Raw genomic sequence first — 17946 nt, 5'->3', positions numbered from 1 at the left:
AAAAAGTTGAGACAGGCCCCTTACTTTTGTGTCAATAGCTTGCATCTCTTCTTGTTGAATTTTCAAATGATTGTGATATATTTTAGCCAAGTTTTGTGATTCACTTGTTTATTCGCAGGAAATCTACCATAATATGCCATTTACTAGTTAATCGTCAAATAATTGGTTATGTGCATAATATTGATGTAACGGCAGGACAGTGTGTCTTGACTAAAGTGTTATTTTATGCTGTGCCGTGCGGTCCAGGTCATGCATAAGTTTTTATCAGAATTTGTTCTTAAAGATCATCGCAGGTGAAGAGGCATCGTCTTACTCTACATGATATCTAGTTTAATCCACATAAATCCTTTTTAATGCCTCCCTTTCCAAGTCTTAGATTTTTACCTTGATCCATTACCCAGTTCTAGGATCTGCTCGAATCTTTCACAATATATATATATTTCTTTCAGTTTAGGTTCACCACAATCATTAATTTCTTTTACTGGTGCTGCTGCTGCTTCTGACCAACTACCTCACCGTCCGACATCATAAACAATGCATCTGCATTATTCTTCTTTACGACACGTTATAATCCTTTTTCCGAAGTCAAGAGGTAATCTAAAATTCGTCATAATGTGCACATCACATGTTCACTCGCGATTCGCGAAACTAGAGGGCGAAGGCTTAGTTTCGAGGACCCCTCTCCTAAATGGACGTCTGATTGATTAATTGTCCACCGTCAATCAAACTCGTGGCTGTCGAGGACTTCTCCTGTGGGCCCGTTCGCATCGGGACTCTGACGCGGCCGCTGATGAGCCGCCGAGCTGGATTCCGATCCAACCGTTGCCAATCACCAATATATCGCAGCGCTCGACAGGGGGGATAACAATCGCCGAGTCGGAGAGAGATAGATAGAGAGGGGGGGAAAGGCGAAGTCGGCGACGGGCATGCCGACCGTCGCCGCGTTCTTGCCTCGGGCTCTGTTCCTCTCGCGGCCTCGTCTTCTCCTGCCGTCCCTCGCGACGTCGCGTTTGAGGCAGTTCTCCTCCGCTTCTCCTCTACCTTTGTCTGGGAGTTCGTCGAAGGGGAATTCCCGCCACGTGTGCGTCGTCTCTTCCTCCGCTGCTTCCTTTGATGAGCTCGACGCCAAGGGGAAATCCCGCCGCAGCTCTTCCAAGGTGAGTTGTTAGTCCTCTCAATTCTCTGTTTCCTTTAGGTACGGTTCTCGAAGATCTCGGCAATCGAAAGAATTGGATGGCCAAAGATTTGTGTTACTCGATAAAGAAGACGTTTATATTTGGAATTCGGTATTGTTACAGATTATTTCTTGAATTAAGAATTAGAAAGAGAAAAGGTTAGATAGTTCCCTGCCTTGATGCTTTATATGCGGTGAATAGTTTGTGAAGGTCAATTCTATGTGGAAATTGGAATAGATGATTGAATTAGTTTGTCGAGTTTAATTTTTGTTAGAGAGGAATATAGGTAGTTGAGTTTTCTATTGCTTGAATGGGAAAAATATAATCTTGTTGGTCTGCCACGGTCCCGAGGTTCATCTATGAAAACTTTTCTGATGCAGTGGAGTTTGATTTAATTTTAAGTTTTGATCAGTTACTGGAACTGGAGTTGGGTCCAATTCTAAACACGACTCATCTACTTCCTTTAGTGTCTTTGATGATATCAGGAACATCAAAAAATTTGTTTGAAATTGGGCTCTCTGCTTAACCAAGAATGATACCTTTTGTCTCGCCACCTAAATGACCGCATATTTGATTAATATATAGATTTCAAAACAATTTCTTAGCGGAGGCAATGCTTTCATAATTTTGTTGCTTTGTTTTGACTCACTTAGCAAAAATTATTCTAGGTTATAGAATACTACAACCTACTTACACAAAATGATTTTTCTTGTCTCTTTTTAATTGCTCTAGCTTTAGTGAATCATTGTCATATTACATATGCTAAAATACATTAGAAAATTTTCATGTCCCTCATTTATACAATATCTTTTCATGCTCTCTCTCTTCCCCCGCCCCCTGTGCAATTAATATTTTAATCTTTTAGCATAACGCAATTTTGTTTTCTTAATTTTGCATCATTTGGCATGTGTAGAAATCCATTCTCTTGGATCTGATACAAGATATAGAGCCATTCGATGTGAGCATCACCCAGAAAGATGTCCCAGCTGAGACAATTGATGCCATGAAGAGGACTATTTCAGGAATGCTGGGTTTACTCCCATCTGATCAGTTTCATGTCCTAGTAGAAGCCTTTTGGGAACCTATCTTCAAGATATTGGTATCCTCAATGATGACAGGGTATGTCTCTCCAGTAATGACTAGGATATTGCATTTTCGATAACATTGTGATAGATTAAGGTGGTTCATTTCATTTTTTAAGTATTTTAGTAGTTTCCTTCTGCTGTATGATCTGCGACAATATATTAGCAGCGAATGTTTGCAGTTTCAAGGTAGGTAGGTTGGCCAATAATTTACATTTTCTTGAGATAGACTAGAAGTTGAAGTAAATGCTGAATGTACAGAGTAGCAATGAAAGCATCACAAAATTATAGTAGTTAGTGAAGCTTTCTGCAAGGACACATAATTGATCTTATAGTATCTTACATCTTGGGTAATGTGAACCAATAAAGTTTAGCTACTTGTGTGGTAGCTAGAAATGTATCAATGTATTGCCATACTTGTTGCTGATATTTGGACTTTAGAAAGTCTGACAACATCTTGTTTGTATTTTGTTGACATATTGTTGCATTCTCTTGAGAAATGTAAACTTAATATCTTTTCTGTTTCTTTCTCATGAAAATTATATGATCTGAGATATATTCTATCTGTATATGCAGGTATACCCTACGTAATGCTGAATATAGACTATCCTTTGAAAGAAACCTAGAGTTTTTTGAAGAAGATACCGAACATCAGACAACTGAAAACATGGAAGATAATAGCCGGCAGCCCTTGATTGATATCACTCCAACTATGTTCAGTTCTTCTGGAAAAGGTGACCCTGAAAAGAATAATGATGAGCTCACTGAAAAAATGAGTGTTGAAGGACTTGGGGACATGACGCCTGAAGCAAAAGAATATATTCTTCGCCTGCAATCTCGTTTAAATTCTATGAAAAAGGTAGTAACATAGTTGTCAAATGCATGTGAATTGAAAGATGAAAAGAGAAACCAATATATGAACAAAGAAAGTGCAGCAGTATATAGAAGTATATTTGGTGCTTAGTTTCATGCTTGGACAAATGTTAGAATTATTTTTGGTTTGTGATATAAGTCCGAAACATGGAGAGACAACTTTGTTTTACTAGAAAATCGATATTCTTATCTCAGATAATGGTATGATGCATTTGATTTAAATAAGAACCTAGAAACTACTACGTACTCCATTGAATGTCTACCCGTATCATCAAGCTTGGTTTTATTTTTAATCCAGTTTGCTTTACCTTGCTATCTCTCCTTTCTGTAATTCATTAGCATCCTTGGAATTACATATATGTCAGCATGTTCAGAGTCCATCTTCTAGTCATGTAATATCTTTGAAGTAGCTTACTGTGTTGTCTTCTTCAGCTTGAGTTGTTCTTCTTTCTCTACTTTTGATTATTCCCAGCCATTTTGTGATATGATATCTTGTATTGAGCAACTTTGACATCATACTATAGAGGTTATGAATTGGAACTAGCATATATTACATGCTGTATGTTACCTACTACTTCTTATCCATGCTTCTGCAACATTGCAAGGTAGTGCACCAAATTCATGTGTAATCTTTCTATAAGAGTCCTACAAATAGATGTTTCTTGTGTACCATTTACTTACTCCGCTGCTCTATTTTGCATGCTTCTGAAATAACCTGCTAGCTTTTCCTGTTTTAAGAATGATGAATTGCAATTTGTAAAGTTCTTTAATTGCAATCTTACATGAATTCATAGTTGAGCATTTCCTGCAGATCATAATATATATAATTATATATCCTTACTATTTTTCTTCTTTTACAATTCCCTTCAAAAATGGTTCATTTCCCTTTAAGTTTTGAGAATACTCTCAAAGACTTTCTTTTTTGGGGTAAAACTTGGTTGATAGGTTTGTAACCTAGGTAATCATTTTATGATACTTGCCAAAAGCTTCCCATTTTAAACTAGTTTCCATTTTCAAATATACAGGAATTGCATGATATCAAAAGGAAAAATTCTGCACTGCAGATGCAACAGTTTGTTGGAGAAGAAAAGAATGACTTGCTGGACTACTTAAGGTCGCTACAACCTGAGAAGGTTTGTTATTATTACCATAAACTATTTCATTAAGTGATTAATACCATAAACCTTGGCTGGCTTTCTCAAGGTGACATGTCATAGGTGATGTGGCATTCTGCTTATCTGAAACTAGGAGTGCAAGCAGTAACCTTGCTGCATCTTTGTTTTAGTTTATCGTTTCTGATACCATTCAAGTTATTCTATTTCCTCTCTAGGTAAATCAAGTCCATCTCGTGTTTGTTAGAAATAAGTAATAGCAGACTGATATGTGTTCTCATAAGTCTGCATTGTTGCATATTATTTGCCTCCATATGGATTTACTGATATAATGATATGCATTGTTCTTCTTTGTTGTTCAGCATCTTTACCTTCTCTTTTGGGTTTCAATGGTGGAAACTAGTGCTCTTCTTTATACCAGAATAGAAGTTTACTAGGATTTACTGTAGTTTCTTTGTTATTGATCTTTGATGATCATGATGATAGTGCTTGGGCTTTGTCAGTGCTAACCCTTGTTTTAAGTGCATCATTATTCTGTCAGGTGTTGGTTCTGACCCTTTAGGCGAACTATTTCTTTCTTCTGTAGGGAGTGCTGAGTTTTAATTTGCAATTTAATGGTACAAAATGCTTCTATCCTTCTAACTTCTCCTCTGTGACCTACCAGTCTGCACCAAAGTATAGTATTGGCAGCTATCAATGATCTTTTTAGCTGTATCTTGTCAATGGACCTGAACTCATAAATCATTGTCAAAGGTTCTTAGGGTGGGAACATGTTTATCGCATGCAAGCATCTAAATGACTAAACCTGAGTACATATAGATTATGTTCAGGTGACGGGTTAGTTAGAAGCTTAATATGTGCACCCAAAACTCTCTTTGTGTTAGATGGAACTCTGTATCACATATTAGACTTTTAAGTTTTAATATCAAAGTCTGAGAGTTATTTCACATCCCATTTTTTGTTTTTAGGAATTTTTTTCGATGTTAATTGTAACTGGACATCCAGTAGATAGGACCTGTCAAAGGGTGGTTTTTTTGGTCCATGGGTATGATATGTCTAACTAGTTCCATATACAGGTGGCAGAACTTTCAGAGCCAACCTGCCCTGGGGTGCATGAAGCCATACACTCTGTTGTACATGGTCTTCTCGCAACACTTTCTCCAAAGATGCATTCAAAAGCCCCACTACCATCTGAAAATGCCACAGGTGGAGCCATAAATATAGGGAACGATGACTGCACAGAACTTGTGGAGAACACTTCACTTCATTTTCAACCCCTTATATCTGTTTCACGGGATTATCTTGCGCGCCTTTTATTCTGGTAATACATCATATGTTAAATGTTCTGCAACTTACAGTAACACTGGAAGATCAGGGTTTGCTGTTCCTTTTGATCTTAGAATGCTTATTCTTGGCTTCATGATGATGTCAGGTGCATGCTGCTGGGGCATTACCTTAGAGGTCTCGAGTACCGGCTAGAGCTGATGAAGCTCTTGACAATCTCTAGTGACGCAGGATCTATTTCTCATGACAGTGATTATGTTGCTTGAGAAGCTTTCTCTGATTCATATGTGTTTTATCTGTTTTACAAAAAATAGGCTGTTTGGTTACCGATGTCGACGGCTTATTATTGCACTCGAACAATATGAAGGGATCCTTCAGAGGTTTGATTATCATCATATTATTCATTTCATTGTAAAACTGGAGGTGCACAGTGATTGCTGTAATGATAGTCCAGACTCAGGTTATTTTCCTTTTATAAGTGTACAGATATTTGGAACATGAGCCGAATTAGGTGAATGCATTTATGCAGAGATTTGCTGTTCTTAATTTTGTAGTAGAGTGAAATTTAAAATAAAAAAACTGTTAATTATTAGAGTAGTACAAATTTGCTGTTCTCACAGTATATTCATGATTCAGTCAAAGGGATTGGTTCTCATTTTCACTCGAGAAAAATAAGATGAGTCTCAGTGCATTGGAAGTGAGTGCAGCTTCCTCATGTCGGAAAGTGACCAATATACACATATATACATTTCTCCCCTCTCCTCCCTTCTTTTCCCACTCTCTATATGTCTTGTCATTTTTCATTTGTATGATTAATCCCTGCTATGCCGTTCGATACTTTTTTGACATTGATTACTTGACTCTCGCCACCTACTTTTGTTCAAAGGTCGCATCCTTGAGCTCTTCCTAATATCTTGTCAACAACTTAATATATAATCTGAGTTTCTGGCAGTTAGCGGACTGACTGATGTTGGATAAGATAAAGTTATCTATCCTCGTCTACATCATTGCAACTCCTTCCAAACCACCGACAACTTTCGTTTCTTCTTCTTTCGTCTTTCTTCTTTCTTCTTTCTTTTGTTTATAATTTGCTTGCAATCAAGTCGTCATTCACAGGAGTGGAGTGGACCCAACTCTAAGATGAGACCCATTTCTTCTTTGTAGCCATTTGCAAGCGATGCAAGCTAAAATGTTGCACCCAGGCGGTAGGTAACGTAGGCCATGATTCTAAAAAATTTCTAAACCTACTAATCTCGCACAATAATCAATCATGGGCTAGAATTAAATGTTATCCGACCAGTAGTCTTATCATTAAGATCCTACTTCTTATTACAACTGAATACATAGATCGACTAGCTTCTCTAGACAAGCACGAAATCTACAAACGAAATCGGTAACACAACATTTATTCTCCTGCGGAGTCAGCGGCGAGTTTGGAAACAAAGGAGATGTATGATCGATAATACGTTGCTCAGTTCGATGGGGGGGGGTACGTAGAGGTGGGCCACCTCTTACGATGAACGCCTATGTGGGCTCCACTTCGGGCAGGCCGGGCTAAAGTGGGCCGAGACCACCCTCGAGTCCAACAACTCTATAATTGGAGGAAACGTGACGCACCTTGGAACTTTGTACTGGTTAATTGATGCCCCTCTTGATATAGCATAGTCCATGAGCTCCTCGAAGGTCCCTCTTTTAACCACCCTTATTTCCAACGGACCAATTGACCCATCTGCCGCTCTACTCTGCCTGTAGACTGTGTTCATAGCCTCTTCCATTTCTAAGCAGCAGTCGTCTAACACCTTCTTCTCCGGCCACTTACCTTCCTCCTTCAGTAACAGCTCCCAGTAGATCACGTAGTGTCCGGGGATCTTCGTCGCGTCGGCCTGGCTCGTGTACTCGACGACGGTGGCCCCGTAGGGCCGCAGCAGGGCCGACGCCCGCTCCACTGCCCCTTGGAGCTCAGCCTCGTCCGTCTTATCTGACTCGATGCTAAGAATGACGTTCTTCCGACGCACGAACCGGAATTGCGGCGCCGCGTTGTGAAAGCCGGTGACACGCAGGATGTCGCCCACCCTGTACCTATTGTAAATATAAAACATAAAAATCACCGTTTTCTATAAGTTTTTAGAACAGATTGTGAGTTAATATGATCCAGTACCTGTATAGCCCGGCATAGGTAGTGATCACGAGCTCGTACTCCTTGCCTACCTCGACGTCGGCGAGGTCGAGGAGATGCGGCGGCGGGTCGAGCTTGGGGGCCACGGTGGGGTCATGGGGGAGGAACTCGAAATAGGCCATGTTGGGCATGATGGTGTAGGAGACTTCAGAGGGGTCACACATAGGTTTGAGATTGAGGCCAAAGTAGCACTCGGATGAGGCGTACATGGTGCAAGCCATAGGAAGCCCGCCACTGTAGTATTCCAGAGTTGGTATATACTGCGCCATTGCACCGGTCACGATCACATCCAAGTACTTGGTGTTGGGCCAGATTCGCGTAATGATTCCTGCGAAGTTCTCCGACGAGCACTCCGCGACGATGAACTCTGCGAGATCTTTATCCGGCTTGAGGATCTCGGCGACCGAGCCGCGGATGGACGGGTCGGTGATCTTGGCGGAGAGGGTGCCAGCGGCGATGTCGTCAGCGAGGTCGCGCCAGTGGAGCTGGAGGAAGCGGATGGCGCGGAGGAGTCCGGAGGCAAAGACAGCGCCGACGCGAAGGACGTCGAGGCGTTGGAGGAGGCCGCAGAGCATCTGGGCGTACATGCTCTGGAAGGAGTCGGTGCAAAGGATGGCGGCGGTGGGGCTCGTGTAGACGTTGAAGGGGTCGTAGGGGCGTAGCGTGAAGTGGTCGCTCTTGTAGTAGCTCGTCAGCACCGGCCGCGCCGGGAGGCCGCCGGGGGTCTTGGTCTCCGACTTGATGAAGAGGAAGTAGAGGCCCTTCCCTTTGTCTAGCCCAGGCACGTATCTAATGATCAAATGCATGCATATATGATCGTTAATTACAAATAAGTAATTAATGCTACGCCTTAATTAACAAAAACTCTTTTTAGATTTGTTCATTTAATTATAACTATCTAGTAGGTGTATCTATTGCATTAAACTATCAAGTAAATACGTTGATAGGTCGATCTACCCATAAGTCGATGTGTAATTGCGTAAGAAATAAAAACTCCAAAAGATGCTCTTCATTGTCATCGATCCTTGCATGTAAAAATTAAAATAATATTATAAAGTTGAAATTAATTTAGAGAAAAGAATACCCACAGGTTCATGACAGGCATGAGAAGACTGTAGAGGATCTGCCGCCGGTCAAGCTCTTCTTGAATGGTCGGCATCAGCTTTCTCTCTCCAGCCGACGTTCCCGAACTAATCAGACAAATTAATTAATTACCAACATAAAAAATAATAATACTAACTATATATACTTAAATGCAAAATTAATAACGTAGTTGTGATGAAATGATACCTAGTGAGGAACTCTGAGATGGGGTGGGAGCAAAGGATCGGCGAGCGATCGCCATCGGCGATCCTCTGTATGGCCGGCTGCAGATCCTCGTAGGTCACCACCGGGACCTTCGCCTTGAACTGGTCGCGGTCGGTCTCTTTGTCCACCTTGTACCGCCGGAGATACTCCGTCTCGGCGTTCCGGCTCAGTATCTCCGCCAGCACCTTCTTCTGCACGTCGTCGGTCGCCTTCGTCATCTCCTCTATGAACTTCAGCTTCTGAGCGTCGCTCTCTGTCGCCGCCGACTGCACCGCCATCTATGGATAGCCAGAAATCAGAGAGAAGAAGAAATATTTGGGTTAATGATGAAGGTGGATTGAAGGGAGGGGCGAGTATTTATAGAAGGGGTGAGATGGATGGAGCCATGCACGTCGGGGACAAGGGCAAGAGTTGGGTTCGTCTGAGATGTAGGGAGAGGAACGGACAAGGGCTGGCCCACACGTACATCACGCCCACAGAGGTAGGGGACACGTGGGACAGGACTGTCGGACACGTAGGAGATCCCCACGTCAGAGGGGACACGTGGAGGGAGGGGAGAGGGGAGGGGTGGTGGCCCGCGATGGCGACGGGCGGCCGGCGGCCCCGGCAGCTGCCGTTTAGGGTGACTAGGCCGGCCTTGGACTGCTGTTACAAATGGATAAAACGTGGAAAAAGCTTTATAGAGGGAGTGAGATTACTCAGCTAGTTTTCCCCAAAGTTTTGCACTATTTATTAGTAACAGAAAATTTTATGTTTCTTTTGTTAATTTGGATACAATGAAATATTAAAATCAAAGAGAAAAAGTTGGTTTTTTTCTCTCTCTCTGTCCATGTTCCAGTTCTTTCTCATATATTCTCTTTATCCAAATAGCTAGGTTGTCGTCTTTTGGTGTAATTAGATGATGAGTTATGTGTAAGATATTAATCTAGAAAATACAATTGTTTTTTAATTACTGATTAGGGTTTCCTAAATGTTACCAACTATATTTTAGGGAGGTGTCCTACTAATAATTACTCCTTATATATATATACCTCCTAGCCATCAAGGTTCACACTCTTCACCTTATCCTTCAATCTTATTCAGAATAGTGTATATATATATATATATATACATATCTAGGAGGTTAATGTAGCCTAGAACTCTATGACAAAGATGAATTATACAACCGAGCTGCTTAGGAACAATCCTACAACTCTAAAACTTTAGAATTCAAATAGCTTTGGCTCATTTAGTTTGCATCTATAGGTAGGAGCTAATTAATGAAGTTAGTTTATATTAATTTTCTTAGAGCCAAGAACGATGAATATTTTTTGTTGCAAATAGACCCTATCCTATTAGGGTTGGTATAGTTAGGGGGAATCTGCAACCCCCTAACTAACAAGTTAATCATTAATGAGGTGTGATTGGAGATCTAAGATCGAGTTGATAACGAGAGCTAACCTTCCCACTTCCCCATCTCTCTATCTCTCTCGATGGTCTTCGTTTGGCTCTCAAAGAAATAGAGACATATGCTCTAGTTGTCAACGAACCACCAAAGCAAGAAACCGATCTTATCACATGTTATTTATTAATAATTAGAGTTGCAGTTTAATTGTAGCGTAACGAGAGAATTATACATAGAGTGGTCTACCCGACTATGTATACTTTATCCCACACTTTTCAAATCCAGTGCATTCTGTGATACAAGAATTCACAAGATGACTCCAAAGTTGAAGCACTATTTAGTTTGTCTGGTATAAGTTCTCTGTCGGCAAGCAAGAAGATATCACAGAGAGGGAGAGAGATAAGAGAAGTAGACAAAGGGAAGTGATGTCGAACAAGCTTAGCTTTCATACCAACATCACTTATATTATCATAGAGTTGATAGAGATGGCAAGCCACATGATGAGAGCCACTTGTTGCTTGCTGAATAGACTACATTCAGTGGAGACAAACCCTAAATGTTCATCTATGAGGTCACAAAACCTTTTAATCTATTCAAATCTTCAACTTAGTGTTCCCTTAATTACATTAACAAAATAATTTCCTTTATTCTTTCATGATTTAACATAAAATATGCTAGCTCTATGTTTTGCTAATTAACTACTTTAATTGTAAGATAGCAATGGAGTACTAAATACTAATACACACACATATATAGAGATATATATAACTTAATGTGAGTGGTCAAAGTAATCCAACTTTTGTACCTAATTAAGTTGGAAACCTTCATCTTTAGGTGGCGTACATGCAAAAATATTAATTAACTTCGAGAAAGTTGTAATTGGTATAAGCTAAAGTTTTGTACTAAAACATATATAGCTTTATACTTCTAGAAATTAAAGACCCGTCTCTTCATCACATGGCCAACGCATGCATGATGTAGTCATTATTTCTTCATCAATTACGTGTAACCATGAGTAGCTCTCTTTTTGAATTAAGGGAGAATATAACAATATTTGCTTGTATCGTGACAAGGAAAAGATATAGATGGACGTAGGCAGGGTGGACACCAAAATCTAAGTCTAAATCCAGACAGTGCATATATGCACATATAAAGACGAACGTTGAGTCAATAAAGCTATATTGACTTGTATTAATCACCCAATAAAATTAAAGAAGAAGAAAAATAATAATAATAAATGACTCCTTGGTCCACAAGTACCAGCTGCTACCACCGCTGGAAGATCTCATTTCATGTCTTAGTCTTCTCTAACTTCAAGCTTTCACCAAGATATCTCTTTGATGTCAACTCTCTCTTGATTACAACTAGGAGAAGCTTCAATCGTCACTATCGGTCGATCTTTTCCATTGTTTTCTTTTATTTCTTCACTCTTTTATCTGCGCGAAAAAACAGCAATATGCTTATGTATACACACACTTGTAAAAAAAAAAAATGATAAGAAGGAAATAACTTTTAGTTTCATGTAGGTGCAGAATTGACTTTTGATGCTTGCCTCTCTAGTTCCCTTCTGTCATGTTTCTTTCTCAAACGGCAGCTTAGAGCACTTGACCTAAGATGGAAGCAAATGATATTTCTTTATTTGCAAAAGGCTCATTTATGGTCCGCACTCGCGTTTGTTTAGGGTTCTTAGGACAGTAACTTTTTCTCACGTAGCTTTTTGAAGCTGAATTGGATTTCTAACTTCTAAGACAGGATGAGACATGACAGAAGGTTTGGTCCAGAATGAGTGGATTGATTTGGACAAGGCATTACCTTTCCTGAGTTTATTACGCAAATCAAAGACTAATGCGAGTTTGTTTAGTTATATCATATAGATCTGTACGTAGTAGTGGATTAGGGCCTAAGTGCCGATGACTTTTGCATTATACCCCCATAAGTTATTGATTACAATTTTGGATATTAAATCACATCCACATCCCTAGGTGTAAAGATATATTGATCAGGACTTTTAGGTGCTTCATATCAATAACTTTCTGTGCAAAGGTTGAACAAAAGGATGACCTTTAGGTATATATAAATCTAGGTATCTGACTCGATTGTTTACTTTACCATCTTGGACTAATAGATGATGTTTTAAGTGCATGACTTTGTCCAATTGTGCTTGTCAAATTTGGTGGGCTAATTCTAAATTTGTCTATGTGTCTAACTCCCAACACACATATATAAACCCTCTCCGTACTTGTCAATAGTCACAAGGAATTAATGGTCTACAGTATGATACTATATATGTCATGCACTTCATATTTGCCATCCTCTAAGTAATGAAAATGATTTATTAGATCATGATAGTTCTCTGTCAAAATAGGATAATTGTATGGAGTGTGGATTAATCTCACGTAGCTGTTCAAAGTAATCATTTTCGCGTGCAATAACTTAATGCGAGCTCTCTAAGAAACCTGAGTTTTAGCATCTAAGTAAGACAATTATCTAATCTTAGTTAGTATAAACAAACATGATTATTTCCAGATATATGTACCTGTTCTCCAAAATGGATGGCTTAATTAGTCTTCCTTATGATCACTAATGAAAAATTAATTGCTAAAGTCAATGCCTGGATTGCGTGTTATTATATGTAAACTTTCTGTTTAATTAAGACTGGCACTAATCCTTTGATTGAAGCATGAATAAGACCACACATAGTTAGCTCTTTGGAGGACATCCATATGATCATCACAAAGATAATAACCATAGCATGATGCGTTGCTTTCTCTAAAGTCTTTCCAGGATCCAGAACTACGTAACTAAATCCTCTCAGTGCATGCACGGGGTCAATGGATATGGGAATATTAGGTAAATTCCGCTACGCGTTAGTGGCCATTTAGAACAAGAGAAGGATGAGAATTTGGTCAGAAGAAGTATGTGGAAATTCTTGCTCTCTCTCTCTCTCTCTCTCTCTCTCTCTCTCTCGAGATTTGTCAACGTCTTAAATAGGAGTTTTGACTTTGGTCAATTATGCTACACTAACACTATGCAACAACGTACTTTGATGAGCTATAGTTATTGCATGCATTTGTCTGATATCCTTCTTTCTGGTTATTAGGTAGGGAAACTAATTTGCCGGAAAGACACCGAAAGTCTTTTTAGTAGTTAATTATCATGCAAATGAGTTTAAAATAAATATACAGACAAAACCAATTTTAATATTTCCGAGTAAGTTTTTCATATTCTCTGTTCTGTTGACTATTATTAGATATAAGTTATCTATGATTAGAGTGTTCTTAAATATTCCCAAACAAATAACTTGGAATTGTGGGTATTGTAAAAGGTCTCAATGTAACTCGACTGGGCTTGTGTAACCTATTCTGCCCAAATCCCAATACATAGCATGATTTAAGTTAAAGAAAACTTCCCTAACTTATAATTTTATTCATGCTACTTTATCCTCAATCGAGGTATTTGTAAATAATTTGATAAATTTTTATCGTATTAAAAATAATATTAATTAAATTTTAGACACTAAAGATATTGTTATAGATGCACCGAAAAAGCTTAGTACGCTATCTATAATTTGATCTCTAATAAATATTTTTAAATTCAATTTATAGATTAATAGTAATAAAAAATAATAGTTTTAGTAGTAGCAAAACTGGGCTTCCTAGTTGGGCCTAGATTGCCATGGCCCATGGGTTATAGAAAACTAATACAAAAATTGGGCCTGAATCAAGTGCATAGAAATAAATGGCTAAATATTCTCGAAAAATAAAATAATAATAATAATAATAATAATAATAATAATAATAATAATAATAATAATAATAATAAAGTGATCGAAAAAATGAATCCCGCCATCGTCGCTCGCATCGGGCCCAGTAGAATACCCAAATCGCCAAAAGAATTCCAAAATCCAAGTTTCAAAGTTTCAAAATCCAAAAGCTAATATCCCCAAAACAAACGCTCTCTCTCGCGCGCTCTATCTCCCCCATTCCTTTTTCCCCCTCATTTTCGAATTCATCGCCCCTCCCTCCCAACCTACACCTCGGCCCCTAAAATGGCGGCCTCCTCTTCCCTTCACCTTTACAAATTTCATTCCCATCTCCCTCCGATCCCAATCCCAATCCTTAGTCTAGCGGAGGATTGATCCTTAGAAGGCGGCCATGGCGGACAAGGAGAACGTCGCCCCACGCCTCACCCGCGCGGCGGTGAAGAGGGCCGCCGTAGCCGCCTCCTTATCCGACGTGACATTACAATCTCAGAATGCTGCTAAGAGGAAGCGCGTGGCTCTGAGCGAGCTCCCCACCCTCTCCAGTGCCATCGTGCGCCCTTCCCCTGACCTCTATCGCACTCCTTCCAAGCCAAATCTTAGATCCAGTAAGAGGCAACAAGAGCCCAAGGGTGCAAAAGTTCTTTCTTTGGATACCGCGGCTTCCACTGATCCAGATTCTCAGTTTGACGACCCGCAGATATGTGCGCACTATGCTTCTGATATTTACCACTACCTCCGATCAATGGAGGTTGGTTTTTGTGAAATTTGACTCCTTTTGGACTAAACTGGTGGAAATATCGGATCTTTTATTTTGACTTTGGTTTGATTTGTTTCAGATTGAACCCCAAAGGAGGCCGTTTGATAACTATATCGAGACGGTGCAGAGTGATGTGACGGCCAACATGAGGGGCATATTAGTGGATTGGTTGGTCGAGGTTGCGGAGGAATACAAGCTAGTGTCGGACACTCTTTATCTCACTGTCTCGTATATTGACAGATTCCTATCCTTCAATTCTCTCAATAGGCAGAAACTCCAGCTTCTTGGGGTTTCTTCGATGCTTATTGCCTCGTATGTTCTTAATCTCACTTCTCCCTCAAATATGGTTGCGTTGTTGTTGCTTGGGATTTCATTGTTGACGTGTGTCTCCTGTATTCAATGGCACAGGAAGTATGAAGAGATTAGTCCTCCTCATGTGGAAGACTTCTGCTATATTACTGACAATACTTACACGAAGCAAGAGGTAGGCTTTCCATTTCGCCCTTTTAATCGTGCTCAAAGATGCTTGCATTTAGAGTAGAATGAATCACCTGGGTTTCACTTTCCGAATGCAGGTGGTGAAAATGGAGAGTGACCTATTAAATTTCCTCAAATTTGAGATGGGCAATCCTACCATTAAAACTTTCCTCAGGTATGAGTTGTGTTGACTTACATATGTTGTCCAATGTGATCTACCAAGCTTTTGCTTTATTATATACGAGTCTAATCTGTTAGGTTCGAGAGTGTAGCACTTCATTGGTCTAACTGTGATTGGTCTTTTCTTTTTATCTCTATATAGGAGATTCACAACTGCTGCTCAAGAGGGTCACAAGGTACTAACATGTGCATTTTAAGATATCTTATTTCCCCCCTTTAAGAGCATTTTGTTCTGGTCCATTATTTATAGTGGTTCTTTGATATTGTTTCAGTTCGCAAATATGTTATTGGAGTTTTTGGGAAGTTACCTTGCGGAGCTAAGTCTATTGGACTATGGTTGTCTTAAGTTCTTGCCATCAATGGTAGCTGCTTCAGCTGTTTTTGTTGCAAGATTCACTATGCACCCCAAGGTCCATCCTTGGGTAAGAGCATATCAACTTAAAATTGCTCTTCTATCAAATGTTTATGTTGCCGGTGCTCATTTTCTCTATAATTTCAGGGCAAGAAATTGCAAAGCTGCACTGGGTACAAGGTGTCTGAGCTAAAAGATTGCATCCATGCCATACATGACTTACAAGTGAAGAAGAAAGGATCCTGTCTATTTGCTGTTAGAGATAAGTATAGGCAACAACGGGTAAGTTCTTGACTTCATACCAAGCTGCCCCTGCTTACTGCTTATATATGACTTGCAATTGCTTTATTTTGTTTTCATGTGGCTAAAGTGTGTACTTATTTGGAACAGTTCAGGTATGCATCATCAATGTATCCACCAAAAGAGATTCCTGCACAGTATTTTGATGACCCAGAATAGGTTGCAATTTGCACGGTCAATTGATGTACATCCACAACTGCTACAAGTTAAATGAAACACAAGGTTGAAGCTAATGTCCAGTGTCATTACAAATCGACTCATCCTATCGATATGTTCAAAGCTCTTCAGATACGAAGTTTTGTTGATTTGCATGAACTTGTGAGATATGCAGCACTTCTTCAAAGAGAAGAAAAAGATTGCAGTAGGAATTTATTGGTCAAGATGACATCAAACCTTTCTATGCATTTGTTGTACTAAAGCGGAATTGTTATACCGATCACCTAGAGAAGTTTTTGATAGATTTGAGAGAATGTATATAGTAGCCTCATATGTCTCATGACTAATATATTTTTTACCAAATTTTTGTTGGGTTTAGAAGCTTTTTATTATGTTTTCTTGTTTGCTCATATTTTCTTCTCTTCTATTAACTACTCTTTGTTTAACAACTTTGGGACTTTGACTAGTGTTGGGTGCATATATTCTCATTTCTTTGTTTTGGGTTCGAGAAATTTCCTCAAACTTCATTAGAAAATACTAATTATATTTAGTGATTGAATGTGGTTTATAACTAACCAAATTTAAAAGATGATAGAGAAGAAAATATATAATTGATATAAGTATGAATTATTTTCAAATTATAAGTTTATGTATAAGTTAGAATTATGGCCAATGTTTTCACCCAAATAGATTCCTACACAATATTATGACAACTTGGCGTAGGCTGCAATCTCTATTTTCAGTTGATGTACATCTACGACTGTTTAAAGCTAAATCAAATACGAGGTTGAAGCTAATATTAAGTGCCATTGCAGATCAAAAGTTCCTATAAATATGTTCAAAGATTTTTAAATACCAAGGTTTGTCGATTTCAATAATCTTCCAGGATATACAACATTTTTTTCTTAAAAAAAAAAAAGAAAGATGTGCAGGAGGAATTTATACTGATCAAGGTAACGTCAAACCTTTCCAAGCATAACTTACAAGGGAAGATGAAATAATCCTCTCTATTTAGGCTATGTTTAAAAGTTAAAAGAAGCTAGCTATTGCTTTAACCTAGCCCTGTTTGAGCCTAATTTGATCAAACCTTGCTTGGAGAGAGAGAGAGAGAGAGAGAGAGAGAGAGAGAGAAGACATGGTAATTGATACACTTTCTTCTTTTTCTCAATAAATTTCATTAAATGCATTTAACATCAAAACCTTAATTCATGTAACATCGACATTATTTACTGCAGGTAAGCATCAAACACATGAGAAAAGTATAAGCAACAAAAGTTAAGTTCTAGACTTTCTACCAAACTGCCCCTGCTTAGCCCTGTGACTTTCAAATGCTTTAGTTTGTTTTCATATGGAGGGGTTCTTGGTTTGTCAAATTTGATTGAATTGAGAATTAATATTATTAGCCTTTTGTACATATTACTCGCTATCATGTCTCTTTTGTATGTTTGTATAGTAGTTACATGTTATTTATCAGAGGCATAACAATGCACTCCCTTTTGAAAATTGGTTTCTCTTACATTTCTACCATAAATAATCGTTTGCTTCAGCTATTTTAATTCCCAGATTC

At 39.0% G+C, this 17946-nt stretch overlaps 3 protein-coding genes across 4 annotated transcripts; 2 read left to right on the top strand and 1 right to left on the bottom strand.

Moving 5' to 3' along the window:
- Positions 1–557: 557 nt before the first annotated feature.
- Positions 558–6072, top strand: LOC140784832 (uncharacterized). The gene is made up of 6 exons (XM_073132416.1): positions 558–1157; positions 2089–2294; positions 2834–3116; positions 4156–4263; positions 5319–5563; positions 5675–6072. Exons 1-6 carry the CDS (start codon positions 927–929, stop codon positions 5790–5792), a joined length of 1191 nt encoding a protein of 396 aa, XP_072988517.1. The 5' UTR covers positions 558–926; the 3' UTR covers positions 5793–6072.
- A 730-nt stretch (positions 6073–6802) lies between these two features.
- On the bottom strand, positions 6803–9410 carry LOC140784484 (probable indole-3-acetic acid-amido synthetase GH3.2). Its single transcript, XM_073131925.1, has 4 exons — positions 8993–9410; positions 8791–8892; positions 7685–8491; positions 6803–7605 (listed from the first exon to the last, which is right to left on the bottom strand). Exons 1-4 carry the CDS (start codon positions 9286–9288, stop codon positions 7038–7040), a joined length of 1773 nt encoding a protein of 590 aa, XP_072988026.1. The 5' UTR covers positions 9289–9410; the 3' UTR covers positions 6803–7037.
- A 4908-nt stretch (positions 9411–14318) lies between these two features.
- Positions 14319–16789, top strand: LOC140784517 (cyclin-A3-1-like). Of its 2 annotated transcripts, none has more exons than XM_073131990.1 (8): positions 14319–14905; positions 14994–15226; positions 15323–15398; positions 15490–15566; positions 15714–15747; positions 15844–15993; positions 16071–16205; positions 16314–16789. In XM_073131990.1, exons 1-8 carry the CDS (start codon positions 14549–14551, stop codon positions 16380–16382), a joined length of 1131 nt encoding a protein of 376 aa, XP_072988091.1. In that variant the 5' UTR covers positions 14319–14548; the 3' UTR covers positions 16383–16789. The 2 variants fall into 2 exon arrangements, with proteins under 2 accessions (XP_072988091.1, XP_072988092.1); XM_073131991.1 differs by having other exon boundaries at positions 14411–14905; positions 16319–16789.
- The last annotated feature ends 1157 nt before the right edge of the window (positions 16790–17946 follow it).

This window comes from Typha latifolia, chromosome 3 (genome assembly GCF_019914945.1).
Source record: "Typha latifolia isolate L0001 chromosome 3, TyphaL0001v2, whole genome shotgun sequence".
Lineage (NCBI taxonomy): Eukaryota > Viridiplantae > Streptophyta > Magnoliopsida > Poales > Typhaceae > Typha > Typha latifolia.
This window is presented reverse-complemented; position numbering and strand designations above follow the sequence as displayed.

Bases quoted from the DNA above. Each gene is read 5' to 3' on its own strand.
- LOC140784832 (XM_073132416.1), top strand. From the start codon at position 927: ATGCCGACCGTCGCCGCGTTCTTGCCTCGGGCTCTGTTCCTCTCGCGG. The intron at 1,158-2,088 runs GTGAGTTGTTAG...TGGCATGTGTAG, and splicing joins CCCGCCGCAGCTCTTCCAAG to AAATCCATTCTCTTGGATCT. The intron at 5,564-5,674 runs GTAATACATCAT...TGATGATGTCAG, and splicing joins CTTGCGCGCCTTTTATTCTG to GTGCATGCTGCTGGGGCATT.
- LOC140784484 (XM_073131925.1), bottom strand. From the start codon at position 9,288: ATGGCGGTGCAGTCGGCGGCGACAGAGAGCGACGCTCAGAAGCTGAAG. The intron at 8,893-8,992 runs GTATCATTTCAT...TTGTCTGATTAG, and splicing joins ATCTCAGAGTTCCTCACTAG to TTCGGGAACGTCGGCTGGAG. The intron at 8,492-8,790 runs GTGGGTATTCTT...TTTGATCATTAG, and splicing joins CTCATGCCTGTCATGAACCT to ATACGTGCCTGGGCTAGACA.
- LOC140784517 (XM_073131990.1), top strand. From the start codon at position 14,549: ATGGCGGACAAGGAGAACGTCGCCCCACGCCTCACCCGCGCGGCGGTG. The intron at 14,906-14,993 runs GTTGGTTTTTGT...GATTTGTTTCAG, and splicing joins ACTACCTCCGATCAATGGAG to ATTGAACCCCAAAGGAGGCC. The intron at 15,227-15,322 runs GTATGTTCTTAA...TCAATGGCACAG, and splicing joins TCTTCGATGCTTATTGCCTC to GAAGTATGAAGAGATTAGTC.